The 19,733-nt window shown below is 45.8% G+C and overlaps 2 protein-coding genes across 2 annotated transcripts in view; both read right to left on the bottom strand.

The window, feature by feature from the left end:
* ltk (leukocyte receptor tyrosine kinase) overlaps nt 1-17,537 on the bottom strand; it is a gene marked incomplete at its 3' end in the record, with an annotated part of 48,915 nt that extends 31,378 nt beyond the window's left edge. Inside the window, exons 1-7 of the mRNA XM_079528247.1 lie at nt 17,412-17,537; nt 6,678-6,827; nt 5,143-5,243; nt 4,823-4,983; nt 3,415-3,509; nt 1,925-2,026; nt 626-800 (exon numbers count right to left, since the gene is read on the bottom strand). Coding sequence (XP_079384373.1) covers nt 626-800; nt 1,925-2,026; nt 3,415-3,509; nt 4,823-4,983; nt 5,143-5,243; nt 6,678-6,723 — 680 coding nt within the window. The 5' untranslated portion in view covers nt 6,724-6,827; nt 17,412-17,537. The remainder of the gene's footprint in view (nt 1-625; nt 801-1,924; nt 2,027-3,414; nt 3,510-4,822; nt 4,984-5,142; nt 5,244-6,677; nt 6,828-17,411) is intronic.
* Nucleotides 13,653-19,733, bottom strand: part of LOC306941851 (tyrosine-protein kinase receptor-like) — a gene marked incomplete at its 3' end in the record, with an annotated part of 47,792 nt that continues 41,711 nt past the window's right edge. The window contains exons 5-7 of the mRNA XM_079527489.1: nt 18,852-18,991; nt 17,412-17,546; nt 13,653-13,750 (exon numbers count right to left, since the gene is read on the bottom strand). Coding sequence (XP_079383615.1) covers nt 13,653-13,750; nt 17,412-17,546; nt 18,852-18,991 — 373 coding nt within the window. The remainder of the gene's footprint in view (nt 13,751-17,411; nt 17,547-18,851; nt 18,992-19,733) is intronic.

The following is a 19,733-nucleotide window of genomic DNA, read 5'->3' as shown; positions in this document are numbered from 1 at the left end:
GATAGGGTGAGAAGTTCAGTCACACGAGAGAGACTCGGAGTAGAACCGCTGCTCCTTCGCCTGGAAAGGAGCCAGCTGAGGTGGTTCGGGCATCTGGTTAGGATGCCTCTCGGGCGCCTCCCTAGGGAGGTCCTCGACGCACGTCCTACTGGGAGGAGACCCCGGGGCAGTTGGAGGAAACACATCGACTCACTGGCCTTGGAACGTCTCGGAATCCCCCAGTGCTCTGGAGAGGGAAGTCTGGAGCACTCTGGTGGAGCTGTTGCCCCCGCGACCCGACTACGGATAAGCGGTTGAAGATGGATGGATGCATGGATGTATATAGAAAAATAATGAAACTAATTTGAAGGACAATTTAAATTTTAAGCTAGCTAGGGACGCACTTAAACCCCAGATCCGTATTGTGGGGAAAGCTTTAGCTAAAAATAGTCGATCAAACAGCTCACGGTGGCTATTGTACAATAACAGAAAACAGAACAGACATTAGTATAGAGCCCTGAGGGACACCACACAACCTAGGTTTAAGTGGTTAACGCGCTCAAGAAGGAGCCTCTGTGGGTCCCCGGATGCCACGCTGAGAACCAAGTGATGATTATACTGTAGTGTCACAACTATCCTCACTTACGTGTATCTGTTGGTGGCAGGTACCCTCCATACTTGGACTCCTTTAAGGGGGGGGTCCTTCCCCACGGTGACGCTGACATTGGTGTTTCGGTAGGCGCTGTCACACTGGGCCTGGGTGGGACCCTGAGGCCCGCTGGCACCGCAGGAGGTGAACCACCACTCCATCAACGAATCCTCTGCAGAGAGACCCAGGAGGAAGGTCACATACAGCACACGCTTTCTCAACCTTGGTTTCTCAGGTCGGTCCTAGTGGTCCACAGACCCAGCGTTGAGAAACAGTCAGATACAGTACAGAGTCATTTATGTGGATGAATGAGAAGATTTTGTAGAGAAAAGTCCTTGCACACCTACTCGGACAGGTGCGTAGGAGCAGCAACAATGAGAAAAAAATGTAAGTCACTTCACTTACAGCAGTAGTTTATTAGGCTACAACGTTTCATCATGATACCTGATGAAGGTCATAATAGACTGGAAGGAAGGAAGGAAGGAAGGAAGGAAGGAAGGAAGGAAGGACTGGACGGACGGACGGAAGGCATGGGGAAGGAATGATTGAAGACAGGGCAGTATCAATAGCTTAACCGAATGAAAAAAAGGACAGAGAAAGTAAAAAATAAAAGTCCCCCGCCGCCACCCCCCCCCCCCACACACACACACACACACACACACACAACAACAAATGAACACCCGATGTCGCACATTACAGCGCTGCTACTGACATCTGCTCAGCGAAATCAAAGGAAATCACATTAACCACATGAGCCCTGCCGTCCCTATTCTGGGAATGCCGTAATAGGTACAACATTCAGCAAAAATAGGCGAAAATTGGGCGGAAATAGTCGATCTAAAAGCTCAAAGGTCTGCCTTTTTGCAATTTCATGTATAACGAAGTGCATAGGGTTTATGTGGTTAATACACAGCACCCGGTGCATAAATGTAGAGCCAATAGCGGACACACTCAAAAGCGTTCGTGGCCCACTCATCTGACCACTTAACATGGCAGCCTAAGCGTGCTAAGTGGTCAGATGGGTGGGCCACATGCATTTTCAGAGCATGTTATGGTGAATCAATTGATTTTGTTTCAGCTTGGATCAATGGAACTAATAAATATAGTATACTTTTCAAGGTTTTAAAGAAAACCTTTCATACTATTTTTGTTTGTTAATGTTATATTATCATTACAATCTTAGTGTTTTATTATTTGGGGGCCCACTTACAAAATCCTCATGGCCCACCAGTAAGTCTCATTGATATAGTGGGCACCTTCTGAGGAAATCTCTCACAAATCTCTCACATTCCATACCTGAGGCAGATGGCTCAGGAAGAGGACTTAAGAAATCTTCTAGGTCCCCCATCGAGTCCATGTCATGAAAGAATCTGTGACTGAGCAGCAGGGAGTTCAGATCTGAGAGAGAGAGAGAGGGGGGGGGGGGGGGGGGGAGAGAGAGAGACAGAGAGAGAGAGAGAGAGAGAGAGGGGGGGGGGGGGGGGAGAGAGAGAGAGAGAGAGAGAGAGAGAGAGAGAGAGAGAGAGAGAGAGAGAGAGAGAGAGAGAGAGAGAGAGAGAGGGAGGGAGGGAGGCGGGGGGGTTGGAAACCAGAGAGGGAGGGAGAGAGGTTGGGGGGGAAGAGAGAGAGAGAGAGAGAGAGAGAGAGAGAGAGAGAGAGAGAGAGAGAGAGGGAGGGAGGGAGGCAGACAGACAACATGAGAGAGGGAGAGAGAAAATACAAGAGTGGGAGAGGCAGATGTAGGAAAGAAAAGTATTACACTGCTAGACACATCCATCCATCTGTAGAACACAAGCCTTATAAATGCCTCTTTGCCGGTTTCTTTAAAGAATGACGAGGTACCTTATGAATGAAAATGGTATACTTGAGCTGAATTCAAATGGAGATAGTAGGGCAGATAAAAGGACACATGAAAAGAGTAAAAACAAAAAAAGGGGGTGGATGAGATAAGTGAGTCGTTTACGTGTGCGTAGAAAGGACATCATGAAGATGTTAGCAACTTTAAGCTCACAATCAAAAACAGGATTCTGGAATAGACCCTGATATCGCATAGGAATTCACGTTCCAATCGCGCCGAACTGGCGCCTGTGCGTCGGCGGAATCTCCGCAGACCGCCATCAGTGCTCAGTGTAACCACCCCTCCTCCTAAAGCGTTCCCCGATTAACCGCACAAACAAAAACACGAAGGCACTGTCTCCTGGCCGTTTTACAGGGAGAGAGCATCTGGGTAGAACATTATGACACCCAATCAAACAAAGGAAATGTCACGACAAACTTCATTGAGAGTGGCACTGGTGCGGAACAGAGTCGTACACACTAGCACTATAATAAATGATGCTGGCACTGCTATGATGGCATGCTGTTTTATGGTGCGATTGCGGTGCCGCCTCCCACAGTGAAGGATTCTGGGTGGATTGTCCTCCACTCAGAAACAATCATAGAGAGGCTCTATCATGGCGCTATTGGAGACGCCTCCAGACCTTAGTGAAAAACAGCGGTTAGCGGTTAGTCATCACCAGTCAGCATAATTGGCTGAAGCCTCTATTTCCATTACACCCAGTAAGGGAGTTGATCATACCACGATGCTTCGAGGACAGCTCGATTTAGCGCCTCAACTGTGACATGTGAAAACCATGGATGACAGTACTGTTTATAAACGGTCCCTCCAAACCTACACACTCTCAGTTGTGAGCTTGTAATGTGATTTCACAGAATTAATCCACAGCATGAACTTATCCTGGGTTCAACCCATTACACAGTGGAGTCTGTCATGTTGTGATGGCTACCTGTTTCGAAGCATGCCGCCCCGATGGCGACGTCGTCGAGTCCAATGTCAGCATTGGAGCCATGATCCCACCGAGCTGTGACCTTCACATGGAACCTGGAGAAAAACACATCCATTAGATGTAAACATCAGTCAACATCAATCAAATTCGAACCAGTTTTTATTTTGTCACACCACAGTTTCAGAGAGAGAGAGAGAGAAAGAGAGAGTAATCCCCTGTAGAGGGTAGACCCTCTCCCTCATGCTAAACTTAACGTGACTTCCAATTTACACACCCCATTTCCCATCCACAATGACAAGCCTAATATTATTATTGCATTTTGGCTATGTGCAATAACTGCAAGGCAATGTCCAGAGGCATTGCCAGTAAGTTCTCCCCCTCTAGGAGCCAACACGTCTACCATGATACAAAGTCTTTAACACATGTAATCTGTGTCATGCACACAGATATCTAGTGCTGACATCAGGTCAATGTAGGAATCTCATATATGGATATGGAAGAGTGGCGTCGTCATGCTAGCTCGTCCTAACTCAGACAACGAGCCCTAACTGAGTAGTAGTATACTGCGCAATCATGACCCAGACTCTGAGATCACAACCAACCCTTAAGAACATACCATAAAACAGCATTGAGCGACCAGCTCACAAGTGAATACCTAAATGTTACTATGGGAGGAGGCTGTTCACGGACTAGATGTCATACGTGGTAGCACCACTAAGAGCTGTTGAACATGTAAGAATGAGCATTGGTCTGCTAAAATAAACCGTGCAGTTGTTCCATAGCCATATGTGATGGGAGGGTGTATGACTGCAAGACTGTCTGGACTTCATTCTGAGCCTGAACTATTACCAAGTTACCTGCGCCAAAATTAGGGCAGACGCCAAGAGCACTGAATCGCGATGCTCGGATGCTTGGAAGAGAAGCGTTCCAGCACGTCTTTACCATAGAACTGCATGGCAGACAGGCACTGGAAGTTGGACACACCCATTTCGGCCGAGCTACACCGAGCGCGTGTGCGTGTGACGTACGTATGCACAGTCCGTGAAAATAATGCGCATGCGAAATGCTGCTGGCTACACCAGATCTGTTGGTGCGCGCAGATTTGCTCCACTGTCTCCATTTGGGAGACAATATAATACGTGCGCGTGGGGGCATACGCACGTACAAAATAGAACCGATCCGGGGCCCGCGCTATCCGGTCTATCTGGTGTAGCCGGCATATCATTGACATACATTGGATCTTTCCAAACGTGCTGTACGCGCGCAGTAAATTCCACGCACAGACGTGCAGAAACTAGCTCGGCCGTTATTGTATTTACTAGTTACTTCCCACCTCTGCCTCTTCCACGCCATCAACATGATCACCAGTGACTCTCCTCCATCCTCTTTTCTATGGTCCTTCTCTTACCCACGATGAAGGCTAGTCAGCTGAAGAGTGATGTCTTGCCAGTCATCTGTCCACTGGCCGTTTCTCTCCCAGACCAGAGGTGAGGTGGCCGTACCATTCTCTTTGACAGCCACCACCACGGTACCGTTGTACTCTCCAAATACGTAGATGGAAAAGCGTAGCTGTGAAAACAAATTAAATGCAATACAAGGATGAATACAATGTTTTTGTGCGATGATTAAGTCTTTGATTGATTGATTGATTGATTGATTGATTGATCCATGCAAATTCAAGCCAAAGCACTGCTTTACCATATAACACAAAATGAGTCACTGACTGACCTGACAGGCATTGGTAGACACTGGCGAGGGGAAGGAAGTGCTTTGAACCGATGCCTCCTGATGGGAATCACTCGGCCGTATTGGCAGAAACAGGAAATGCCCTGGGGGAGTGAAAGAAATGTAACACAGTGGAAAGCTAACGGAGACATGGAGTTTTTATATATTGCTGTTGACAAGATATTGTACAGGGGAAGGCTGTTGAGCTTTTCAGTCCCCATCACTGAAACAATAAATACTGAAGTGTCTCGGCTTGATGCTGAATCAAGCTGGACCACAACCAACAAGCCATAAAATGAAACTATTAAATGATGTCCACGTACGGAAGTGGGTTTAAAATAAAGCCACTTTGAGCCAGCGTTCCAATGCAGTACAGTACAGTTCTAGATTCTGTACGTGCTCACATCAGTTATGTAATTTCATACGGCTAACGGCAGTAATCTCACAAAGCATTCCTGCACTAAAGCCCTTAGGCTATCCTTAATGTTTAGAAAACCAAAAATAAAGCCAGAAAATAATTACTTTTGACATTTTGGTAATATGAGAAACGTGGAAAAGGAAACTTTGGTGATCATTTTTGTTAGTGCATACAGTTACATGCATCTCTCCACACCCCATTAGCAGATTACAATGGGACATGGAATGGAGTTTCCCCCAAATCTGAAAATAAGTGCAGAAAAGGATCTGAGTATCTGAGTATCACCCCCAACACGCACACGCACACGCGCACGCACACGCACACACACACACACACACACACACACACACACACACACACACACACACACACACACACACACACACACACACACACACAGACCAGAGGCGTATCTACAATAAGGCGAGGGCAGGCGACCGCCTGTCCAAATCAATTTCTTGTCTGGCCAAAATCCATACAATGAGAAAAAAAGAGGACAAAAACAAGATCTGAGAACTATTAATGGACAGCTGATTGGCCGTTGCGGTAGAGTGCGACCCTCAATCACCCATTGGAATGTAAATGCATGCCTTTCAGCCTTTGTATCCTACTCGTCTGGCAGGTATATCTCTTTGAAAACCTTTAGTGCTACGATTGTGCGCGGGAGACGACAATGAACACATATCTTGCCTGCCCAAAACGTAATTCCTGGATACGCCACTGACACAGACACATTGTTCTCGCATCAACTAACATTTTAAGTTTGAAAATCTTGTTCTTAAATGACCCCACGCGCTTACCGATAATGTCACTGTTAGGCCGTTTCTCCTCTGAGATGCAGAGGAGTATAGGCAGAAATGGTGCCATCTTAGATTGAGCATTAGTGAGTGATTAGATTGAAAATGGGTGAAGTGTCTGTTAATAGTTTGACTGCATTTTTAGCTCGTAGACCTGCCATTTTTACTATGAGAGTAGAGGTGTAGCTCAAGACTATGCTGTACCACACGCATGTACACACACACATGCGCGAGCATGCACGTACACATACGCACGTACCCATACGCACACACACACACACACACACGCACACGCGAGCACACACACACACACACACACACACCCGGTGTATTCTGCAGTGTGATGCCATGTGTTGCTTGTCTCTCCATCAGCTCATCTCCTGCGAGCCTCCTCCAGGGTGAGTGCTGACGGGCCACGGACCAGCCACACGCATCCCCTTCAAATGAACAGTGGGAGCCAAATGGCAGAGCATCTGTGGAAGAGAAAGAGTCACTTAATCACATTCAACTGACACTATCTCTAGTGATAGAAACTAATTATTTACCTTGCAAATATAATATTACAGACATAATATACTAAAGTAGAACTGAGTCTACTGCTGGGCGATTTGAGAAATCCTGCATAACAGCCACATGACACCCCCCCCCCCCCCCCCCCCACATCCAATCCATGACACCCCCAATCCACTCTCTCTCAATTGCTCACAGTACATTGATTGACCATTAGGGACCAAAGCAGTTCACAGCGTGAGCAAGTGTTTGTCTTTGCATGGGATGACTCATGTTCTGACTGTTGAAAGAGAGTGGAAGGGCAGGAGGGAGAAAGGAGACATTAATTGATTGTATGAAACGAAAACATGGCATTAATACCTAATACCGTGAGTCTGTTCATGACCATTACAGTATAATCAATTGTTTTTCTTTTTTCAAAGAGAACTAGAAAAATCACACCCGTGTGAAGTGAGGGGCACTCGTATCATCGTACATCATCATGGCGTCATTGGCGTAACATGTCGATTTGCTCAGACACATATGACGGAAATTCTCCATTCATTGTCAATGGGAATTTAATATTTGTGTAGGACGACGAAACGTATTAAGTTAAACCCGAAAACCAACCAGCCCCTCATCATAAATAATAAAAATCACACCCGTGTGAAGTGAGGGGCGCTAATATATTAAAGTCTAACTCATGTTGATTAGGTGTTGTAATGGTGACTTAAAACAAACGGTGCAAACACAAACATTAAACGCCTTTAACAATAAAGAGACAATATGACTTAATGACACATTATGACGTACATTTTCCCTTCATTGTCAATGCGTTTACAAAACAAACATTGAACTAAAGACAAACATTAAACCTGTGTATAGGAGGGGCTAGCGCCCCTCAAAATGTGGAGGAAGTCCAGGATTTCATCTACCTTGGAAGCAAGCTATAGATGGGGAATCAGGGGCAGATGTAGAAAGTCGGATCTGTAAGGCACGGGGATCTTTTGCCATATTAAAATCAATATGGAGATCAGGCAAGATCAGTATAAAGACCAAACTGAGTATATCATCCTGGGGGTTCTCCTGTATGGGGCAGAGTCGTGGAAAGTGACACCGGCCATCTGTCTGTCACAAGCTGGATGTATTCCAAAGAAGATGCCTTAGGAGAATACTGAGGATATTCTGGCCCACGACAGTCTCCATTGAAGACCTGTACAGGAGAACAGGCCTGACCCCACTGTCAAATGTGATCAAGTTCAGAAGGTGGATGTGGATTGGACATGTTTGCAGAATGGACCCAAGTTGTAGCCACAAGTGAGACTTCAAGGCAGCAACACATCACTCTTCCATGGGCTATAGACCGTAAGGCTATGAAGCAATATAGCTTCAACGGATAAGGGATCTCTTAAAGGCAATGGCATGTGGCACGGTGATTGGTTTAATTATTGTAACGCCCAAACCACACCTATGCATAATGTAACGGGTAACAGGGGTGATTTAACCACAAGGTAACCAAAATGCCAACTTTAGTGGGGGAACACCCCTTCCCCACTGATAAATCCCCAAATACTGTATTTAGAATAATCAAACGAAAAGGGAGCCCCTTATGTGCTATCCAGCACGAAGAGGATTAAGTAAGTAAGTAGGACAAAATAGCCGATTTCCTCGTCTACATATGACGTAGATTCTCCATTCATTGTCAATGGAATTTAATGTTTGTGTTAACACAATAATTGCTCAGACACATATGATGTAAATTCTCCATTCATTGTCAATGGCATTTAATGTTTGTGTTAGGACAAGAATCTACACTATAGTTGAATATTGGAGGGGCCCCTCAAAAACAGGCTATCAAATTACTACTTTATGATTGAAGAAAAAAAACATTTTTTTCTTGAAGACAAGAGGGCTTTGCACAAGTTTGCCAAGGAATACTGTAGCAGTGTACCATATCATGCACCATAATGTGCTGGTCCAATTCAATAGTATCTTGCAGTAGTAGTAGCCTATTTTTGTATGTACTGTATATACAGTTCATGTATATCTGTTACGGTATATGGACTGGACATTCGCGACATGACACATTGTCAGCGCAATAACGTGGTAACCGCAGCCCAAATATGAATATGCATGACACCAGCGCAAGTCAGCACGTCACAAGCACATATTGTATGGAGATACCATGACTGTGTGTTCCCGGATTACCATATATGGAGATCACCACTGCAAGTGTAAATCATCGTTGTTAGGCAACGGTCCATGACACGGGTGGTGTGGTGTCCAGTTGATTTGTAAAACACAAGTGACCTGCACAACACAAGCCATTGTCAGGACAGCTTGCAACATGGCAACCTTTGGTGCTAACCCTGCTGCTATGGACAGTGATTTACTGTTTGGACGACTCAACGTTCCCTCCTCAGACTCCACCATAGACATCCTCTTCCAGCTTAGTACCACCCAGGATCCTGACACCAAAGACAGGGTTCAGGTGCTTCTACAATGGGTCCGTGATATGAGCACCGGTTCAGCCTCTTCCTCTTTAAAGCAGTATGGCCTCCCCAAGCCTTCACCCTCCCACCTGCACTGTGTTGCGGCCATCTTGTGGCACAGCTATGAGCTCAATGTCGACTATGACCTCCCTGCGCTGCTGGACAGAGAACTCTTTGAGCTGCTGTACAACTGGTCAACGTCACTGCCTGTTGACACAATGAAAAAGGCTGTAGATAGCCTCATGTGTTCCATGTGCCACATCAACCCACATTATTTCTCCCTGCTCTTGTCCTGGATGGGCATTGTGGCACCAAGCGCCAGCCATTGTCAGGCAAACACCACTGCAGCCAGCTGTGAGGGACTCACAGATGATTCAGAGAATGCAAGACCACCGGTTAATTTGTCTGTGTCACAGCTGGCGACACTTGCAGCTGCTTCACAGACCCCGAGGGCCATTAAGCAGCTATTAGACTCTGGCTTCCCCTCCCTGCTGGTTCAGAGCTTGTACCAGCTCTGCTGTGGCCTCTTAGCCAGTGCCGACCTGCCTCTTCCCACAGTTGCCACCGCCCGCCACGAGGCCCACTCTGCCCTGACCCCACCCACCCAACCACTTCTGTCGCCAGAGCAGGCTGTGCCGGTGCTGCACTTCCTGACAGAAGTGGGTAACAGTCACACAATGAAAGACTGGTTAGGAGGAACAGAGGCCAGCACACTTTGGACGTCCCTGCTCTTCCTGCTGTGCCACTCCAGTGCCATAGCGGGTGCATTGGGTGAGTGTGGCAGTCTCAACACTCTGGAGAACGCCACGATAGCCTTCTTCATGCAGTGCATCTCTGGCCACCCTAACAACCAGCGGCTTATGGCACAGCTGTTGTGTGAGCTCTTTCAACCTGCTCCCCAGGAAGGGAATGTGCCTGTGTCTGGAAACATCTCAAGCTTCATCCAGAAGCATTTCTTGCAGCTCATATTGGATCTGGATATAGTCACAGTTTTTGTCCAGTCTCCTTTTACCCTGTACAAAGGACTCAACAAAAACGCCACCAACCATGTGATTCAGCACCCCATGTATGGAGCAGGCAACAAGTACCGCACCCTCCATCTGTCCATCTCCACAACACTGGCTGAGGTCCTAGACCAGGTATTATATTCCCCAAACATCACAGCCAAGCTAATTAAAGAGGACAAAATGAAGAAGGAAAAAGGAAGAAAGGGGACAAAGTCTAGGGGGGGACAAGATATGAAGAAGCACTCGTATTTCTTCCACATCTACCACAAACTCCTTCCAGGTTATCCCCTCCCAGCGGACCTCACCCTGGCCCAGCTGCTGACCCTCCTGTACAACCGCAAGCTGCCAATGGGTTACAATTCTATTGACCTGACGGTCAAACTGGGCTCCAAGGACAAGCTGAGCAAGGATGAACCCATGACGCTGCTTGGCGAGTGCCCGGACCTGGCCATTGACGAATCCCTCCTGGAGACCAGTCCCATCGAGTCATCTCTGGATGTGTTTGCCGGTATGGGTGGCCTGTCCCTCATCGCAGAGAGGCTGCCTATGCTCCACCCTAATGCGATACAGCAGTATGGCAATAACGAATACGCAAGGCTATACGAAAACGCCTCGGACCACCAAGCATATACTTTATCCCGGTCAGTGCAGACCATGTCACCCATTACCGAGCACTCCCTGGTCGCCTTTGGCCTCTTCCTGCGGCTTCCTGGCTATGCTGACGTCCTGCTCAAGGAGAAGCATGCCCGATACCTGTTGCGCCTGGCCCTGAGCATCCCATGTGATCGAGAGGGAACTCATTTCATTGGGTCTTCGATGGACAGCGACACGCTACCATTCCATGTGCTGCAAGAACTGTTCACGTTGGACAGCGAGCTGCCCACATTACCATTCCATGTGCTGCAAGAACTGTTCAACAGCACTCCCCTTACCATGGATGACGGCGTGTTGTTGCGTCGCAAGGCCCTTGAGATCGGTGCCATCAATCACATCCTGTCCTGCGTCTCAGCCCTCAGCCAGGTGCCTCAGATGTCCAGTGGTTATGGTGGATATACTACTGAGGAGCAACAGTTGTACTGGCCCAAGGGAACAGGCTTCAGTTCAGAGGCAGACTGTCCCACAGACTATGATACAACAAACTATTATTTTGAGTCTGATTCTGAGATGGAGGACATATCCACCCATCCAGATCCACATATTCATTCTGTTATGGACACATCAAAGCAGGCTCTTACAAATACCAAACAGCACCTACAAGAGGATTATGTCATCTGCCTATTGCAGGTGCTGACCAGCTACATCAATCCAGAAGGCTCTGGGGGAAGGCTCTGGGGCTGTGCCCCTACAGGGGACACAAACAGCAGCAGCAACACCTGGCCCTCGGTGCTGCAGGAGGTGCTCAGGCAGTCCTGCCTCATCCCCTTCATGTCCTCCTACCTATGTAACGACTCTGTGATGGACATCGCCCGCCACGTGCGCCTGTACCGGGCGCTGATGGAGCTACTGCGGGCCATCTCTACCTGCACAGCCCTGGTTCCCCTACTGCTGCCCCTTTCTGGGGAGGAGTGGTGGGAGGAGTGCTCCAAAGGACAGACCTCAATCAGCATGCTGCTGGCCAAGATGAAGACCTGCACAGACATGTACACCAACTGCCTCATCAGCTCAAACAAAGTTAACTGCCTCAGTTCAAAGAAAGGCAAGAGCAGAAAGATGAGGTCAGACGCAGAACCCGACGACGGCTTGACACTGCTGGTGTCAGACATCCAGAGAACAGCCGAGATAGTCTGCACTGCTACCGCCAACATACGCCAGGCCACCCAGGGGAAGAAGCCTGTAGAGTCTTCAAAGAAGGAGTCCACTCCAGGCTCCCTAGAGGAGAAATACTTTGCTGCCATGAAGAAGCTCCAGTTCGACATGTTTGATATGGCCCATGAGGGCAATGCAGGAACGTTGTCTTTCCACGTCAACTACCATTACAAGTCTATGATTAACAATAGAAGCAGTGCTGCTCGTTCCCGCCGCCTGGCACAGGAGGCCGCCACGCTCTCCACCTCTCTGCCTCTGTCTTCCTCCTCCAGTGTGTTTATCCGATGTGACGATGAAAGGTTGGACATCATGAAGGTTCTCATCACAGGCCCAGCCGACTCTCCATACGCCAACGGCTGCTTTGAGTTTGATGTGTTCTTTCCCCAGGATTATCCCAACTCCCCTCCACAGTTCAACTTGGAGACAACAGGACGCCAAAGCGTGCGCTTCAACCCTAATCTTTATGAAAGCGGAAAAGTATGTTTAAGTATTCTCAACACTTGGTCGGGCAGACCAGAAGAGAAATGGAATCCACAGACATCAAGCCTTCTACAGGTACTGGTGTCTTTGCAGTCTCTGATCTTGGTGCCTGAGCCTTTCTTCAACGAGCCAGGTTTTGAAACCATGCGTGGTACCCCCAACGGCACCACGCAGTGCCGCCAGTATGACGCCAACATCCGGCAGGCCACTGTCAAATGGGCCATGCTGGAGCAGATGCTCAATCCCTCCCCATGTTTCAAAGAGGTGATACACAAGCACTTTTACTTGAAACAGTCAGAGATCATGGCACAGTGCAAGGAGTGGATTGCAGACAAGAAGACCTTTGGCCACACTGTGTCTCACCACGCTGCCGAACTTAAGAAGCATACAGCCCAACTACAAAAAGAACTTCTTAAGCTAACCTGCCCCAAGGGCCTGGAGCCCAATTAGGAGGAGTTCTCAAATTAACCAATGTCAGACCATGGTTTTTGGTGGCCCTAAACAAAAAGCCCAGCCAAAAAGCAAGATTCCGTACCAAAAGAAATAGAAAAACATTCACTATTAAAAATGGTAACATGTACAATAACAGTATGGTAAACACCATACCATTCAAACTTTGTAAAAGGATAGTTTGAGTGAAACTGAAACATTTGGATAAATATATAAATCCCACACAAAATAAATCACAAAAATCACATCGCTACATATGAAAAATACCATGTGATTGACTTCCTTGTCCTACTGGCTGCATGCAGAATAAATGTTATGTTGATCAGCGTAGTGGTCTTGTTTACCATAATTTAACCACAGACGAGACAGAAAGACAGACCCCACTGATGGTGACAAACTAGGCCAATTCATTCTGCTTGCATAACTAACGCATGGTCATATATAGGAACATTAGCCTACATACTGTTTAGGGAGCTTCCGACAGAACATCAGATCCCCCACCAAATCAGGTTACATCAATATCGTTCATGTGAAGTGGTTTGTTTGTGCTTATTTGTTGAAATGGTGGAAGTCGCTATGGTGAGACCACCGCCGGATGACCGCGGCTGCATCCGCCTGCCTGGCAGGTTGAAGCGTGGATTCTCGCCGGCCGTGTGAGGCGCAGAGCCGTCGCTATATGATCAGATCATCATAGCGATTTTGATCATTACAATGAATAAGCGTGGACAAAGTAGTTCACATGAACGATGCTGTAGTGGCTGGGGCATTTGAGGGGGAATATATTTTTTATATGCACCGATTACAAATAAACGACAATTTACGTTGAAAGCTACTTTCTCATTTTCCTGGTCAGAGTTGATAGGCGTGCAAGAGGGGAATTCAGCATCTCAGTGGCTTGGTGACCACGTGACGGGACCCGTGTGATATTGCGATAATGCTACAGTTAACTTTAGAAAAACTCAACTCAATTTCATTGTAACTAAGATATTCGATAGAAATTCATAATTTTTTAATGCCATATATGGCCAATATGAACGCAAATATCCGATGTGTCCCTCCCAGGACCAGGAGTTGAGCAGCAACAACAACCCATAGCCTGAAGTGACATGGCTTGATGGGAGGGGGGGTGGAGCCAGATTTGAATCTGTTTTGCAACACCTCTCACTTCTGTGTACAAACACTGAATGTTCTTTAAGACAATTATTTATCAAGATGTCTTAACAAAACGTGTCTTAAGACCTATCTGAGGTACAGTACCTTTAGAGTTGGATGCTTTTGCATTGCAACTGAGTTGCAACGTGACCACTTGCTGGCTAATCTAGTGCCTCCAGCCAAAGGATTATCAATTTATCACTTTAATACACTTAATGCAAGTGGCATACTGGCTGCCAATACTGTACTGTATCACCATGCACTTTCTGTCCTGTCCTGCTACAGTAAAACTCTGCATTGCATAACACTCATGCCCCACCCACACGCTGCCTAGTAGTGCCTATCAGCCCGAGATCTGCATGTACGTGTCTGATTTTTGAGGGGTGCTAGCCCCTCCTATATACAGGTTTAATGTTTGTTTGTTTTTAGTTCAATGTTTGTTTTAAAAACACCATTGACAATGATTGGCCGGGTTTCCCGTACAGATTTCTTACGCATCTTCCTAAGAGCAAAGTTCTACGCACACGCAGTAGCCCTCTAGGCCGCAAACAGAAGCCTTTCTGCTGCATAATTGGCTGCATGGGCAGCGAATCAGACACCATGTCCTTTTTGAGTGGTGTAAACCACTCCTACAACTGGCTTTTGTGTGCAGAAAAAAATGAGCATGGTTGCTATGTTCAAAATAATTTCTGACGTAATTAAATCACACCCGGGTGAACTGGATGACCGTAGCAACCATGCTCATTTTTTCTGCACAAAAAAAGCCAGTTGTGAAATCACATCCGGGTGTGATTTCATTACGTCAGACATTACGTCAGACCACGTCTGATCATGCTATATAAAACCTTACACCACTCAGTTCACACGGGTGTGATTTTTTGGGAAACGCCGTCAAACACGACAAGATAGACATAGAATACCTAGATAGAGCACAGCCTTACGTGTCATAAGGCCTCCTGCATGAATGAATTTAGAAGCAACCCCGTTTTTCCTAAAGCCTTTTTAAATATAAAAATGTCGTAATTAAATTACTATTTTATCATCATCTAGAGAATTTCAGCCATCTTGCCATATGTTTTATATTTCTTTTATAATTATTGGATTACCCGTGACAGCACATTTAGGAAAATGCAGCTATTATAACTCCATGCGTCGTCTTCATTTTGCTGCGCCATAGTATATGAATGGAGTAGGCTAATAATTTTTTTGGAAAGGCTCGCCACCAAACATGCAGTTATCCTTTTTTAGTATGGTAAACAATAAACATTGCAGGCAATGCATTTTGATTTAATTGTAAGAGGGGGCGTATCAACACACATGTGTAACCACTACATGTTCTGATTGAGCAAGGGGAAGCAGCGGACAAATCAATGATTTCATTATAAACTGTAGGCCTACGTACCGGTAGATTGCAATTGAATAAAACCATAATTTATAGGCCTACACTACACATAGCCTACTGTAGTACTGTGTGTAGTCAAGTGGCTAAACCCCACATGTTACAGGCGATAGAAAATGTAATGTCAAGCAGAGCCATGCAGTGCGCTTAAGCATTATATGCCGATGTTAGCATCTCACTCCATATAATTTAATTAAAGCATATAAAAAACATGAATTATACACCCAATGAAAATGTACACTTCACAGATTATAGGCCATTTGGAATTAGAACAATCGGTTGAAGATTGCCCGAGTATAGCACAATTTAAATATCAACTTTGTGGTTGCGCTGAGGCAGGCTGGCTGTGCGCTGGCACACACCGAGCACCGAAAATGGATGATCTGCAAACTCACAAAGCGCTGTCATGCAACACTTGGAGCTTGTAGATACACGGATGACAATAAACATTTCACAGAATACCGTATAGGCCTATACCACTTTGAATTAAAACAATTGGTTGTGCATATAAGCTGCATAGGCACTTGTGAAACTATAGCCTAGATTTCTTTTATGGATGTGGAGCCGGAGGACTGGTGTTGCGCTGTTGTTAGGTGAGTGGCGTGCGGAGATCTGCAAACTCAACACGGTGAACACGCATATAATAATATAAATGAGGGCTGAGGCTGATTAAGTTTGCAAATAACGGCCCATGGGCGGTTATATGGACGATATATATATATATACTCTTTTTTTTTCTCTCTCACCCTCTATAGCGCGCAGTCTCTCTCTGTCTGTCTGTGTCTCTCTCTGTCTCTCTCTCGCGCTTTAATCATAAAATGGTAATTGGTCAATAGTTATATTATTTCTATATAGTCCACATTTATGTCTGCCTGGCTCAGCTGGTTCGGGTCTCTCGGAATGTCGGAAATAATCGGATTTCGGTCGGACTCGGCGCAGGAATTTGAAATAAATCTCGGAACGGGTCGGAATCGGACGAAATTGTCACGGATCTATTCGGGTTCGGTTTAACTATTTGAAAATATTTTCGGAACGGGTCGGAATCGGTAACATGTCACAGATTAATTTAAAGACTAAAGAGAGCCTACTGTCAGCTGTCCAGCAGTCCAAATATTATTAAATTAAATTTTCAGAATGGTAGACCTGAGGCCTACCATATACTGTACCAGGCCTCAAGCCTGAGGCCTATACCAGGCCTGAGGCCTACCATTGCGTGGCACATCTATGCACGTTGGCACCGTTTGTTTTACATCATTACATCACCTAATCAACATGAGTTAGACTTTACTATAGCGCCCCTCACTTCTCACGGGTGTGATTTTTATCATAATAATCTCAAACAGTAGTGGCTAGAGAGGCACCGGGAACGTGATGAAAAAATGATCTGAAAATGGTGATATTTCACATCAAATTTTGTTGGGTGGCTGCTTTTATTTGTGGTGGAAAAAGGATGTGTGGATGTACTCATGACACAAACAGTTTAAATAAATGGAAATGAATCACAAAAAATAAACTCTCCCCGTGTGTAATGCTTAATGTATACTCTGTCATAGTACATCACAACATGTTGTGAGCTTGCAGATATTTTTGGTGTGCAAAGCTGTTGTACGATCACAGTCTAAAGTGGGTAGCTAGCTATCATTTTATCCAGTGGCAGTGAGGCTGGAACAGTATAAAAAATGAATAACAAAATTCAGTTCGGCTGTATAAAGTTTATTTACCAGCATCACTCTGTTTAACCCATATCGGTCTGAGTGTGATATCAGAAACTACAAGACTCACCACAGATGAATCCCTCATCCTCTCCCAGAGGACAGTCACTGTGGAAGTCACACACTCGGCTCTGGTCGATGCATCCTCCAGTGTCACAGTGGAAGGACTCCTCACACTCTGCACCCAGATCTGGGCCATGGTGACCTGCCGCAAACAAGAAGCTATTATATAAAGACAAGATGAGATAAGATAAACCTTTATTGATGATAATTATAATTATCTAATGATGTTGTTCTTGTTGCATGAACAACAGTATTCTCAGGTCCTGATTTGTAAGCGTTCTGCACCTTGAAACATGCATGTCCATGTCATTAAATGACACGAGTCATGGAAACAAGCCTGACTTGCTTATCCTTTCAAGTGCATCTTGCATGTCATCACACAGTGCGCCATTTATTAACCGAGAAACAAATAATGGACGGAGGTATGAAGTGTGTTGTTGATTACACATTCAGCTGGAGTTCATTTAGGAGATGCAGCGGCATTCTGGTTAAGGAGATGCAGCAGCCTTCTGGTTAAGGAGATACAGCAGCCTTCTGGGAGCCAGAAGGTTTCCGCTTCGATCCCCAGACCCTCCTGGCTGTGTACCGAAGTGTCCTTGAGCAAGACACTGAACCTCTAACTGCTCCCGATGAGCAGGTTGGTGCCTTGCATTAGTTGCCTTTGCTGCTGTCATCGCCGTCATTGAATGTGTACTGCTATATAGTGTGATGTGATCAACACGGATCTTTCCGATTTTCCATATTCCATTCTGATTGGCTAAGATTGCCTTCCAAAGTTTGCAGGATTGGTCCATTTTGAACAAAATGCAGCAAATCATGAACGCAGTGTGCAATTTCCGTAAAATGTGTACGCACATTCCCACTAGGCCGAGGAAGAAATGGTGAATTATTTAGGGAACAACGAACAACTGTGTGTCCAGCAAAAGGCCTTTGATCGGAACTAGAGATGCTCCGATCAATCGGCCACCGATTGGTGATCGGCCGATCGGCACTCCAAATGACTCGATCGGTGATCGGCAATTTATCGGTAATTTAGTGAATTTATTTACCCTATCTGGAGAAACTGATCTTTTATACCATTTACGTGGTATAAAAGTCAATCAGATATATAGTATAATATCATTTTGCATCTTTGTGACAGGCCTAAACATTCTCCCCTTCCTCCCCACATAGTTTTGACGTGGGTTTTGACATATAATAATTTTGGAAATATTAAAATTTTCCCCTTGCGCACAAGATTGTATCGGTATCAGTATCGGCCGATTGTGAGAAAAAAATCGGAATCAGTCCCAAAAAACCTGATCGGAGCATCCCTAATATGAACTAGTACTGGAGCTAACATACAGCCCTTGAAAATATGAGCAAAACCACAATATGGCATGGCATACATACGGCTTACTTACTACTAATCGCTGACAGCATACAGTATCTGGCCTCTGAAACTCACCCAGATCACAGTCTTTGAACTCCAGTGAATCCACCGCCAGAGTGGCTCCTTCCTGCCACACACAGGAAGTGTAGCGCAAAGTCACCTGGAAGGGCTCGTCCACTTGGCCAATGGCAGCTTCCAGAACCTCCCACTCAGCTCTGCAGTAACACATTATACAGACAGATGTTTTGGAGATTGTGTACGATGTTGGGAGTTTGGGCTGTATGGCCCTTGACTGATTTCAAATACTGTCTTAACGGTTATAATGTTTGAAATATGGGAAAAGGAGTATACTAGTAAAGTATAGGCAAATGCAGTATACTCGCATACAGTATACACGCACGCGCGCGTGCACGCACACGCACACGCACACACACACACACACACACACACACACACACACACACACACACACACACACACACACACACACACACACACACTTTGGGAATGAGTTGACTAGCAATACATTCTAAATCCAATGAATTTATCGCGGACAAGCCTGTCAGGGAATTATTTTAAAATAATATACAAATATACAAACAAATATATATTTGTTCTTTTATAAATTGCACCAATGATATGCATAGATCACTGGAAGATGTGGAGTGGGACATACTGAGATAAATGCGACGTCTCTCTCTGTGCCCTGCACACTTAGACGCTGCAGATTGCGCGCACAGCACCTGTTTGTGCCACTGTGTTTACATGTTCCCATTCATCAGTGTGAGTGCTCACATAATTATCTTTATAGTAGTTCTAGTTATCATGCTTAGTGTGAACGGCCCTGTGGGCTATGGGGCAAATTGGCTGATGATGGCAACGTACACTCGCGTCGACATATAATATGGATAACGTACGGCCAAGTGAATTATTTTTTCACCCTCATAGTGTCTCAGA

This window comes from Electrona antarctica (assembly GCF_951216825.1).
Source record: "Electrona antarctica genome assembly, chromosome: 18".
Classification (NCBI taxonomy): domain Eukaryota; kingdom Metazoa; phylum Chordata; class Actinopteri; order Myctophiformes; family Myctophidae; genus Electrona; species Electrona antarctica.
This window is presented reverse-complemented; position numbering and strand designations above follow the sequence as displayed.